The 12,184-nt window shown below is 35.2% G+C and overlaps 1 protein-coding gene and 1 long non-coding RNA gene across 5 annotated transcripts in view; one reads left to right on the top strand and one right to left on the bottom strand.

Moving 5' to 3' along the window:
• rapgef3 (Rap guanine nucleotide exchange factor (GEF) 3) overlaps positions 1-12,184 on the bottom strand; it is a 34,355-nt gene that overhangs the window by 1,788 nt on the left and 20,383 nt on the right. For all 3 annotated transcript variants that reach the window (XM_058763881.1, XM_058763879.1, XM_058763880.1), the window contains 19 exons: positions 11,429-11,535; positions 11,088-11,209; positions 10,662-10,842; positions 10,240-10,324; positions 10,093-10,153; positions 8,603-8,679; positions 8,337-8,483; positions 8,148-8,260; positions 7,014-7,102; positions 6,701-6,779; positions 6,401-6,551; positions 5,768-5,850; positions 5,366-5,396; positions 4,509-4,587; positions 4,190-4,327; positions 3,946-4,043; positions 3,438-3,563; positions 1,641-1,822; positions 723-813 (listed from right to left, as the gene is read on the bottom strand). In XM_058763881.1, coding sequence (XP_058619864.1) covers positions 723-813; positions 1,641-1,822; positions 3,438-3,563; positions 3,946-4,043; positions 4,190-4,327; positions 4,509-4,587; positions 5,366-5,396; positions 5,768-5,850; positions 6,401-6,551; positions 6,701-6,779; positions 7,014-7,102; positions 8,148-8,260; positions 8,337-8,483; positions 8,603-8,679; positions 10,093-10,153; positions 10,240-10,324; positions 10,662-10,842; positions 11,088-11,209; positions 11,429-11,535 — 2,040 coding nt within the window. The remainder of the gene's footprint in view (positions 1-722; positions 814-1,640; positions 1,823-3,437; positions 3,564-3,945; positions 4,044-4,189; positions 4,328-4,508; positions 4,588-5,365; positions 5,397-5,767; positions 5,851-6,400; positions 6,552-6,700; positions 6,780-7,013; positions 7,103-8,147; positions 8,261-8,336; positions 8,484-8,602; positions 8,680-10,092; positions 10,154-10,239; positions 10,325-10,661; positions 10,843-11,087; positions 11,210-11,428; positions 11,536-12,184) is intronic.
• Positions 10-10,621, top strand: LOC131532336 (uncharacterized). Of its 2 annotated transcripts, none has more exons than XR_009268876.1 (8): positions 10-379; positions 6,407-6,547; positions 6,690-6,927; positions 7,042-7,111; positions 7,592-7,665; positions 8,178-8,276; positions 8,376-8,535; positions 10,095-10,621. It is a non-coding gene; the product is annotated as an uncharacterized LOC131532336 (long non-coding RNA). The 2 variants fall into 2 exon arrangements; XR_009268877.1 differs by having other exon boundaries at positions 6,841-6,927; positions 10,095-10,620.

A 12,184-nucleotide genomic window follows, 5' to 3' on the forward strand; every position in this document is an offset into this window, starting at 1 on the left:
CAAGTCAAGTCAAATTTGTTTATGTACACATTGTTTTGAAGCAGCTTTACAGAAAATCATGATGTAAAATGAGGAGTTAACCCAAAAACTGTATTAATCTAGATTATGGATTTATTTTGGTGGCTTAAAATGAAAACACCTTAATGATTGTTTTTTTTTTTTTTTTTACATGCAGCATTTCACAAGACATTAAATGAATGATGGACTGCAGTTGTGTGGATTATTGTGGTGTTTTTATCAGCTGTTAAGACTCTCATTCTGACGGCACCCATTCACTGCAGAGGATCCATTTTTGAGCAAGTGATATAATGCTAAATTTCACAAATTTCAGTCTGTTCTGATGAAGATACAAACTCATCCTCATTGTGACGGCCTTTGGGTGAGTACATTTAAAGCAAATTAGAGCTGGCTGATAATAGAGTTTACATTTTGCGACAATACAAGCAATCAAGCAGATGAGATTTGTTATATAGTGTGTATGTATATATATATATATATATATATATATATAAATATATATATATATATGGATAAAGTTGGACATACTTATATATTCAGCTTTATATAAAGAGCTGGGCGATAATAGTTATATTTTGCGACAAAGTTAATGTAAGGTCATTTAATGTGTTACAGGTCTTGAAAGAAGTTTATGGTATTTTACACAGAAATAAAACAACATAAATCTTATTTAGACTAGACTAAGAATACTTATTTGTTCTTACCTCCCATGTTTTATTGAGCCTCTGTACAGCGCTGTTACTGAGCCCAAACATCACTGCGAAAAACGAGTTCAGGTTCTTCTGCTCTTTTAAACTGAAATAGATCAAATCGGATGCCCATGAGCTTGTACTCAAGTAAACATTTAGTAAATTATTGGTGTTTTTTTTTTATATTACTAATAACAGCATGCACAGTGTGGTACATTTTGGCTCCCCCTACTGGTCATAAATGGACACTCACTTTAAAAATGGTCATTATTTTACATGATTTCATAAGTTTTTTAAAATTCAAACAATGTATTCAGAATTTTACAATGGAAGTTGGGTCATTTTTTGTGTTAACACAACAAATTGTTGTTAAAAAGTGATTGTGTTGCAATAAGGGACAAAAAAATAAATAAAAATACAGCTACATAATTTGTGCTGTTGAAAAAAAATAAAAGATTTTTGGAGTTGTAAATAAAACAAGATTATTAGAGTATGTTTTACAAGAAACAAAATCTATTTCAAAAGTTACATTTTAATTCAATATGTTACTTGACATTTCTTTGTAATTATAAAATTTAAAATGGTTTCTAAACTAATATTTTTCAGTATATATTTGTAACATTTACTGGGATAGTTTGTGCACATTCTCTTATGTAAGTGTCTACGTAGCTGTAAAGTTGCAAAACAGAGTTTTGTTTGCACAAAGTTTGTTTAAAGATTATGTGAATTAGTCTTAGTGGGTCGGGTGGTTACAGTGAGTCATGTTGATGTGAAGGTGAACTTAAACGAAAGTGTGAGGTAAAGGAAGACAAGTGTAAAAGCATTAATGATTAAACGACTGAAAGATGTGGAATATCCTCCACCATAACGCATGTATGTTGTATTGTATGGCAGCTAACGGCCTTGAGTCTTGTGAACTGATATTGTACTCACACAACGGCCATCTTGATGAACTTCTTGAGTAGTATGGCTCTCTTGACCAGGTCCTCACAGAGACACAGCTCCGTCACCACCCAGTACTGAACCTCGTTGAAGCGACGCACAAACCGCTCGAGGTTAGCCGTCGTGGCTCCAGGGAACTTTTCCCGTCCGAAAACGTAGTAGACCAACTCCACCTGTAGCACAGCGAACTAACTTTAGTTATGTCTACAATGTTTTCAGTAAAAATGTTTCTTGGGCAGCAAATCAGGATATTAGAATTTTTTTGAAGGATCACGTGACTCTGAAAATTCAGCTTTGCCATCGTGAGAAGTAATTATATTTGAAATTACATTAAAATAAACAGCAGTTATTTGAAATTGTAATAATATTTGACAATATTACTGTATTTTTGATCAAATAAATGCAGTCTTGGTGAACATAAGATAATTTGAAAAATCTAAATTATTCCAAACTTTTGTACAGTAATGATATCCCATTTTGTCTCATTCATAATTAGATTTTTTTTTAAAGTAATCATTCATAAACTATTTATTCTCTAAATATATACTATATTAGTATATCTCTTTAAGATTAGAGTTTAAGGTGAACTTTGAAAGTATTTGATTGCTCTGAATGTAGGACAAATAGTCATTGAAATGACACGCATCCACTTCACTTCCTACTAGCATTCATCTGATATGCACTTATACAGGAATTTGTGAGCCAGCGTCAGATATATTTCAAATGTTTACCCAGCAGGTGCAAGGCAGGTGATTCAGACAGCTCGGCTGTAAAATATTTCACTGACTCATTCTCCCTGACATGTTTGATTCAGACACGCTGCACACATGACTGATCACATCCTGTGACGTTTGTGTCCCTGAACGTGTGAGATGATTTCTATTTAAATGCCAAGTACACGCTGATATTTACAGGATTAATATGCTGTGATGCTCTAATTGTGATTATTGATTGTGGTGATTAAGGGAATAGTTCAACCAAAAAATTTAATTTGCTTAAAATGTACTTGCCCTCAGGCCATCCAATATGTTTGTTTCCTCATTGAAACAGATTTGGAGAAATGTAACATTACATCGCTTGCTCACTAATGGATCCTCTGCAGTGAATGGGTGCCGTCAAAATGAGACTCCAAATAGCGGATATAAACAACGCAATAATCCTCACCATTGTGAGGTGAAAAGGTATGTGTTTGTAAGTAAAAGTCCATAATCAATCATATCAGTTCTTCCAATGAAAAAGTGTATCCTCTATTGTGCTCTCACATCAAAATTCACCAACATATTTGCTTAGAACTGTTTTGGACCGGTTTTGCTTGTAAATAGTGCTTCAAACCAGGCGACTTTCTCACTGGAGAAAGCAATATATACAGTATATAGAGGGGCTGTACTGTTGTATTGTAGCTGGAAGCAAGGGTTTGAAGTTAAAAATGTCCTGATGGATTTATTACAAACACATATCTTTTCACTTCACAAGACGTTAATTGATGGACTAAAGTCGTGTGGATTATTGTGATGTTTTTATCAGCTGTTTGGACTCTCATTCTGACGGCACCCATTCACTGCACAGGGTTCTCATCTACATTCTTGGTGGCCTGAGGGTGAATATATTATCATTACATTTTTATTTTTGTGTGAACTATTGCATTAACAAAACAAATCTTCTCATTTAGTCTTAGTTTTTAATCATTTTTGTTTAATACTCCTTCTTAGTGAGATAAGTGGCATCAAAGATTATAATGAAACAGTTTCATGTGCCAGTGACAAATCTGTGTGCTGGTTTTGCCGTTACCTCATGCATGGCCATGAAGAGCTCCCAGTCATAGCTGGTGTGCTGGCTGGCCATGTCCTTGGAGCACATCTGCTCTAGAGTGTCCATGGTGCTCTTCTCTGGCCCCAGCTGCTCTTTCAATGGTGTCTGTCAGGGGCAAAATACACAAACCAGAGGAGACTCATAATATTTGACCATTCTGTTAATGAACTAACTGCAGAATGTAACCTTTTGCATTTGAAACTATATTACTGAAATTTTGTATGATTCAATAATTATATGATATATTAATCAAATGAAAAATAAATGAATACTTGCTGAGAAAAGCTCATTATTTAAAGTATGTTTTTGAAAAATCCAAAAACATTTTATAACCAATTTTGCAAAGTATTTCAATACGCAGAAAAACAAATAAGTCACAGCTGATATATTATTATTGTATATATTTACAGCTGACTTTTATGGCTAGAATTTCCACCGGTGTGGGTCTTTTACTATGAAAGAGCAATAATTCTGTTGGCATCCTCACCAGTTGTTCCACTTGGCTGGCAGAGCAGAAGAAAAGCTTCTCATTCACTCCTAAAGAGGCAGAGACCGCCGTGGTCTCCAACTTGAGCTGGACTCTGTCTGCAAGAAGCAGAAGAAACTTTGATCTCATAAAATATCTGATCAGGTTGGACAGAATCTAATATTGAAGCTGTAACAGTTCTGGCACAGTCAGAAGATCTTCAGAGGAAACTCTGAACCCAAATCATCTGAATCTCATAGCTTACCTCCTGAGGAATTCATCTTGACCAGCACATAGTCTCTCTCAGGATCCACTAATGTAGTCAAGATGTCGTTCACTGAAGCATCGACTGGCAGCATCACGGTGACAGCCTTATGATCTGGTTTAAAGATCTCATACAAGACTGCAAACAGACAATTGGACTCTTTTAAACGAACAAATTTAATTAGATACTTTCAGTGGTGTCTATTTTGATTCATTTTAGCAATTTCATGGGGATATTATCCTTGTTTGATCTGCCCTTAATTTAATTTCTTTATGACACTGGTTATTATTAAAACTCTCACAAAAGTAAAAATACAAACCTTTATCTTGAGCTTTAATCGACCATAATTTCCCCACCGGCTCTTCGTGAGCAGAAAACCAATCAAACTTTTGGTTCAACTGAAACAAACAGATGACCATATTGGACATTAGAGCTGCAAATTGTAGTTTTCAACATGTTTAGACCGATTGGGTGCCTGAAATAAATGGACTGCATCGATGGTCTCAGGTATAATGGAAAGTGCAGTTCTTATTCCAAGAATGTGAGGAATCAAAAGAAACAAATCAAGTATCAGTGAAAGATGGACAATACGGCATTTTAAACCCATTTTTAGGATGCCTTCTCTCCTACCCGTATGTTTTGCATTACTGCACTGCACTAGTGTTTCCTACAGATATCTGTTTTTTGCAGCAAAGGAGACTATACTATATACTAAAGGAAAAAAAAATATATATAAATATAAATATAAATATATATATTTATACGCATTTGGATCCGGGCATAGTGTCAGTCTTCTTGCATTGCTCTCATCACATGACCCCTTTATTTCTCAGCCCACCCTGCTCAAAATACGTTCTCGCAGCTGTGTGTATATGTAATTGTCATTTAGACACTTGTTCTCATACACTGCAAACAGTTGGCTGGGTTTTATGTGACCATGGATAATGCTGACCTACTTATAGTGTACATTTGAATTATAGCGTGTATGACTGTCAGAACGGGATTTACTTTTGATTTGTTCTCAGACTTTGTCTAAAGACCTCTGGCCTCAGAGATGTTGACTTTTCCACCGGCGAGTCTGTTTTATCATGCTGTGTCATAAAGTAAGTAGGATTTATTGGTTGGTCTCTTATCGCTTTAAGTTTCTCATTAGACTAAGAAAGCAGGGCCTCTTACCTTCGTCAGAGTGTGAGATCCATTCTCGGTTCTGTAAGGAGTATAAAAGGATGTAGCATTATGTAAAGAGGTCTGATGACATAGCAGACTTAAGAGAAAAGGTGTGGACTTTATAAAAGAAGGACAATTATGGTATGGTATTTATTACTTTATGACTTTAAATCGGATTGTATCATCTGTTTGGCGCTGAAAATGCTTCAAAGTCTGAAGTGCTATAACCAAGCAAATACTGGCAAAATAACTTTAAAAGTTACTTCACTTGACTTTGAAGTACACCTGAGCCATATCCATCAGTCACATGGTCACAAATCATAAGAGAGCTGATTTTGGTCATTATGACAAAATATTGATGTGCAAGTGTTTGTATGTGTACAAATGGACATTGGCTAGTGTGTTACTTACATTTTTGTCTTTCTTCTGTCCCTCAGCTGTTCTTTGAGCATGCTGGAAAGTCTCGAGTCAGCCATCACCCCTTCCCTGAATTTCTATCACAAAAAGAGTGATATTTTAAATAAACTTACTTTTGCATTAAAGACAACATGAGTGTCAACAACTCTGACAATGCAATTAACTTATTATTTTGTGACACATTTTTGAGAAAAACACATACAGTAAAAAATAAGTAAGGTGACAATGTATTCATTGGGATCTGACTGGAGTATATATGTCGGGTTATAATAATATTAAAAAACAATTTGTATTTTTTATTATTAATTTATATATAACATTATTTTCCCTGAGAAAATGTATTACATTAGAACATTTTTGGATTAAACATGTTAAGTTGTGACCATATTGGTTAACAAACACCTGTCTATCTATCTATCTGTTTCCCTGAGAAGATGCATTACATTTTTGGATTAAACATAATAATATTGTTTTTTTTGACATTTACAAAAGTCAATTTTGATTTTACTTTATTCAGTCTTTAAGTATTAAAGTGTACCATCTTCACCTCTAAAGTACCATGAAAACATATGAAATTTGAAACGTTTCACTACTGAAGAAGTACTACAACATTTAACCTGTTTTTACCTCCAGGAATTCAGAGGACGCAGGATTGTCCCTCAGTAGCAGACCGTACAGAGCTACCCAGTGAGCCACCAGTTTCACAACCTTCTGCTTGGTGTTAAGAGCATACGCTGCCTTCTCCAGGTCTGTACCTTCTGATGGCTCCGCTTGGTAGGTACAAATGTAGGTTAAGGATACACTTACTTATTGTTTCAGTTAGAACTTTGAGCCCTTTGGCATAAAGACTGGTAACAAAACAAATAAAACACAGAGGAAATATCAATTTGAAGTAGCAAATCAGTAGTTCCTGTAGTGACAGGATATTGATGCTGGAGGGCTGCACAGAGCTGGCTGTAGGGCATGAAGACTGGATGTGTTAAGAGGAAGTCGGTCACACTGGGATCTGCAGATGTACAAAACAGAGTCATAAACTTCATTAACAAGGACTTGTTTTCTTTACTGAGCTGTGTGGAGAATCCCAGAACATCCAAATCATCTGACTGCTGGAATGTTTTGGTCTCTCCCTCAGTTCGTTCTTCTGCAGTGGTACTGTAAGTAACTGATTGGTTTTCAACAAACAAATTCTAGATTCCTAAAGTTTATTTAACTGAAAAATGTTACACAAGTTCAGCCTTACCTATAAAATCAGTGCCATTGCTTTCCAGTTTAATCGTCTCCAGCATGTGTTCCAGGATCTTCTCTGGTGTTCCTGACATTACTGTGTACCTGAGAGAGGTGGATAATTCATATTGACAATTAAGTGTCCTCCATTTCTATCATTCATAATTGGTTTAATGCACTTTAAATCAAATAACAGTGATGACTAATGATTGAGCTTGCATTTCATTGTACAATAACACTTTTGTACGTAAAGCACCCAGGATGAATCACCTTTCACTGCAGACATTGAACGCCTTTACCTATTTTGGATATGTATTATTCAGGGCTCGTTTCACTTGGTGATTTTATATAAATGGTTCATGAAGATGGATTTGAATTGGCTGATTTAATTTACTCACATGCATGGTAAAATGGGCTTTAACACTGCGAGGAGATATTCTCATAAATTAAGTAAACGCAATTCAAATTAAGTAATTGTTTTTGTTAACCCTGAAATGTCTACTGTTTCATACTTGATATGCACATTTTTAAGGCGTCTAAAAATATCAACTTAATCAGGACTTTTTTGAAAACCTGTTGTGCCTTCTGTGGTAGGGATTTAAATGTCTTACTAAGACATTATTGGAAGATACAGACAGAGTGACAACAGATATTTCTATGCATTTTATGTAAGTAGTCTGCTATACTGTTCAATCTCATTGATTTACATTACAAGCTTACAATACACGACAAACTAGCAGATTTTCATATTTTTAGCCACATAAATAACAGCAACTGCAACCAATTGTATATTCTGGCTCTGTTTGGGCCTCTGAATAAAATTTGTATGTTTTTTCCTTCTCAGGTATGAGCTTGTTAATTGTCATTACATCATACCTTATGAGCTTGTGATTCAACAAAACATGCAAACTGTTGTTTTTAATATTTTGTCTAAAGGTTAAAAAACCGTTCCATTAAAAAAAAAAAAGTAAGGGTTAAATGTGAAGTGTATATATTTTTTGATGCTAAAATAATTTTATATTTAGTTTTAACATAAAAAAAAAAAAATACCAATTTTTGGTTATGCTTATGGTGCAGAAATTTCACATTTGAGCTTTGGTTAAAACATTGAGGTGTACAATTTAGCATAAAAATGGACAGAATCATTTACTTGTTGCTGCTCGCTGATCCTCCCTGATAGGCGGACTCCTGCGCTGAGGTCTTCTCAAGAACCAGAACGACTTTACCGTGTTCCTCCAGGCGGACGGTGTTGGCCTCGACATCCTGCAGTTACGTTCAGGTTATAGACCACCATAGATACCCATCCATGCAAATGTTAGGCTATGCACACACAACCTACCTTCAGGATATGTATGAAGTCCTGCTTGTCCACCCGCAGGAAGTGGCAGTTGTCCTCTCTCAGGATGATGGTGGCAGAACGAGGGGCGTCGTTCACCAAGGCCAGCTGCCCAAAGTCTTCTCCCTCATGAAGCGTGGTCACCAAGCCCTGTGTGACGCACATACACAAGATCATCTTTCCTTAAGAGGATGCGCACAATGTAAGTATATCTATATTTAAACTCAATGACTTCTAAAGGTCACTCAACTGATGTTAAATAGCTTTACCTTGCCGTGTGTGATGACATTAACAGAGCCTCTCCAGATGATGTACCAGGAAGTCCCTTTGTCCCCCTGACTGAATACTGAAATAAACACAAACACATTACATTGTATTCTTAAAGTAAACAATGAATTTTGTGCAGGGTTTCTGTGGGTCTTAAAAAGTCTTAATTCGCCCTTCTCAAATTAAGACCTAAAAAGATCTTAAATTGGAGCAGAAAGTCTTAAATTCATAAAGTAATGGCATTAAATATTTAAATTAATATCTAACTTAGTATTTTTGTTTTGTTTTCCAATATGAATTAAATGAGTTGCTTGTTTTCTGAGAGAGTTTGAATAAAATTAAGTGGGCTTATGCTTAAAACAAGAACAAATATCTGTCAATGGGTTATGGCATATATTTGATCTTGTTTTAATCATAAACTCACTTTGATTACTTTCTCATAAAACAAGACTTCTTAATGCAATTTTGCTTCTAAAGTAAATGTATCTCGATTTAAGAATCTTTAGGCATTTGCACTGGAAAACAAGACAAAAATACTGATGAAGAAAATCACTTTTTTGCAGTGATTTTTGATCTGAAGGTACAGTAAAAGTGTGTAAAATGAATGAAAAATATTGGAGATCTATTGGAAGTATTTTTCAACTTTTCAACATGTGCTGCTAATACAATACATGTTTTCATTTAGAGACCATAATGACGTATTGTTACATTTAATTTATTTTTAAATTTTCTTTACTTGGTTTTAAAAAGACCCGTTGTAACAAAAATAATCATGCTATGCAAAACTTGATCATAAAAATATATTTAGTAAAAAGGTCATTAAAAATGGTAAGATTTAACTTTTTATTTTCATTTAATTTTAATGTAATTTACAATAAATAAAATCAAGACTCATCCGATTTTTCTTGTTGAATATCCTGTTTCACTGTACATTCTATTACAGAAGAAAAATTGATTTCATGTTTCATTTTGACGTCAATTCTAATAACCATTTAAAAGTCATTTAATCTTAATATCAGAATTCACATTGAAATGTAAAATCATAATGCAGTTTTAATATGTCTGAGAAATAAAAAAATATGATATGAGTCTGAATAAACTGAACTAATACGAGCTTATGAAACTTGACAGATGTTAAAAGTGACTAAACTACCCTATTAGATAATCATCAGTGTCTGCTTCCTACTCTTGCTATTCACCATGCATGAATGACTGCTGCGTTGACGCCAGACGTGCTGTAAATGCTTTCATTTCTTTTCGCTTTGTCTCTCAGTTTGCTGATATTAGGATGTCAGTCATCTAGTTCATCACATAACAAGGGAATTACACAATAAAATGATTTAATCATCCAATTCTTATGCTTTCTGTCTGTGGCGTCTAAACAGGAAGTTTGCTCCTCATTTTTACTCTGGCTAAGCGCAAATTCAATATTAGCACCGTTCCTTCTTCCCGCCCACCACTAATGAAATGTCATCATTGCTTTCACACTCACAGACTGTTCCCGCCTTGGCATGGCTTTCAAAAACCAGCACTGCTGCCAGCTCCTTCCGAACCTGCGGGAGAGAATGAAAGAAATGAGGGATGAATGAAGATTTGTGGCACAAACAAACATGATGGCTGTCAGCGATTGTTGACTCACAGATGTAGACAAGTGGGCCACAGCTTTGACGTGCAGAAGTTCTTCATAAATAACTTCCAGGTCCTCTGGAGTTCTCTGGCTTGGGCTAAAACGTGGACACGGATTATTACACACAGAAATCGTATTCTGTCCCAGCTTAATATCTTCAGACAACTATAACTCACAAATATTTAGGCTTGATTTGATATTGATTTTAAAAGAGTCTGACATTAGCGTGTTTCTAAGCCAATGGTGATACATTAAATGCATATTAGGTAGTCAATTTTTTATTAAACTGAACAATTTTAATTGGCTGAATGAAATCAAAGTTTCCGTCTGGTGACTTTAAAGCGCTCAGAAATTACACTCTTCACCTTTAAGTGCTAGTACTATATAAATGGTTGTTATTTTTCAGTCTGCTGGCACAATTTTTGGTGTCTTACCATTTACGCAGTATCATAGTCAGAAGAGCATCTGGACCCATCTGGATCAGGAGCGATAAACTCTCTTGGAGTTCTTCATCTTTGGAGTCTTTGTCGTTAGTTGTGTGATTGAGGTCAAACTCTGCCTCCATGAAGCGGTAAAACTGTGCGTCTTTGTCATGGAAGTTTAACTCCTGTTTCACTGCACATTTTTACAGAGACATTGGTTGCCAGTTAGTCAATATATTCAGATATTAAGGTAATAGCATGTTTTTGGCCATGGCAAAACTATTTTTTGGACATATACCATTGTAGTAAATACCATGTATCAAAATGCCATAGTATTACAATCTGATACCATCACTGTACCGTAGTACTCTTGCTTAAAGGAAAAGCATGCAAAAAATGGAGATAATCTTGTGTTGATATCTATAGATGATCACTCACCATGACTCAGAATGCCTTCATCCACCAAAACTTGCCACATTCCGACTGCCTGACTCCGGGACTGGAAGCAATCATTGAGTTTCATTAGCCAATCCACAAGTTCCTTCCCACTGCAGCACTGTCTGTGGGATGAACCAGTCAAAAAGCAGACTGAATTTAAAGTGCTACACATTTATCTGCATGTCTCTATGGTTGAGTAATGAGTAAGTTGATTTATTTGTTTCTCCAAAGGATGCTAAGTGACTTGATTGATTAAATGGAATGATTAAATGCATTTCCATCACAGTCAGAAATGTAACACGCTTTGTACAAGCACATGACAGACAGAGCGAAAGATTCACCTGTAAGTCTTAAGATGGTGTTTTCTGTCTCTTATCAGGCCTGGGTTACGCTCCATCAGAGTGCTGTAAACCACCCGCGCAGCCTTCAGGATCCGATCGGATAAAAACTGATGGAGAGAAACAGAAAAAGTATTTTTGTACTAATTAAGCCAGTCTTTTGTAATATTTCAAATGTCTTTGAATGCTGTTTAAATATAACAGGAAATTAAAATTGACACCAATTATCTTTAAAAAGTTTCAAAAATGACTGTCTTTTGAATACTATTTTAAGACAGTTTGAAATTAAAATTGGCACCATTTACGTTCTTAATTACTTTCTGAGTGACTTTATATTTATATGAACCACTTTACATTTCACATTTATTCATTTAGCAGATGCTTTTATCCAAAGCGACTTACAAATGAGGAATACAGTAAGTGATTCATCATAAAGAGGCCAATAAAGACAAAAAGTGCTGATAATACTTTTTTTGAATAGTATTAGCTACAACAGGGAGGGATTGAGGAAAAAATGTTTTTTTTTTAAGTAGGATGCAATGAAGTGCTCACGGAAGAAATGAGTTTATAGCCGTCTCTTGAATATTGTTAGGGATTTGGCTTTCCGGATGAGACTGGAAAGAGCATTCCACCAGCAAGGAACAGTGAAGGAAAATGTTCTGGAATGTGACCAGTAATATTAACCCAGTCACCTAAACGGTTCCATCAAATCCTGATGGATATACTGTATCCCACCCTAATTATTTTCCACTGAATACG

This window comes from Onychostoma macrolepis, chromosome 23 (assembly GCF_012432095.1).
Source record: "Onychostoma macrolepis isolate SWU-2019 chromosome 23, ASM1243209v1, whole genome shotgun sequence".
In the NCBI taxonomy this organism is placed as follows: Eukaryota; Metazoa; Chordata; class Actinopteri; order Cypriniformes; family Cyprinidae; genus Onychostoma; species Onychostoma macrolepis.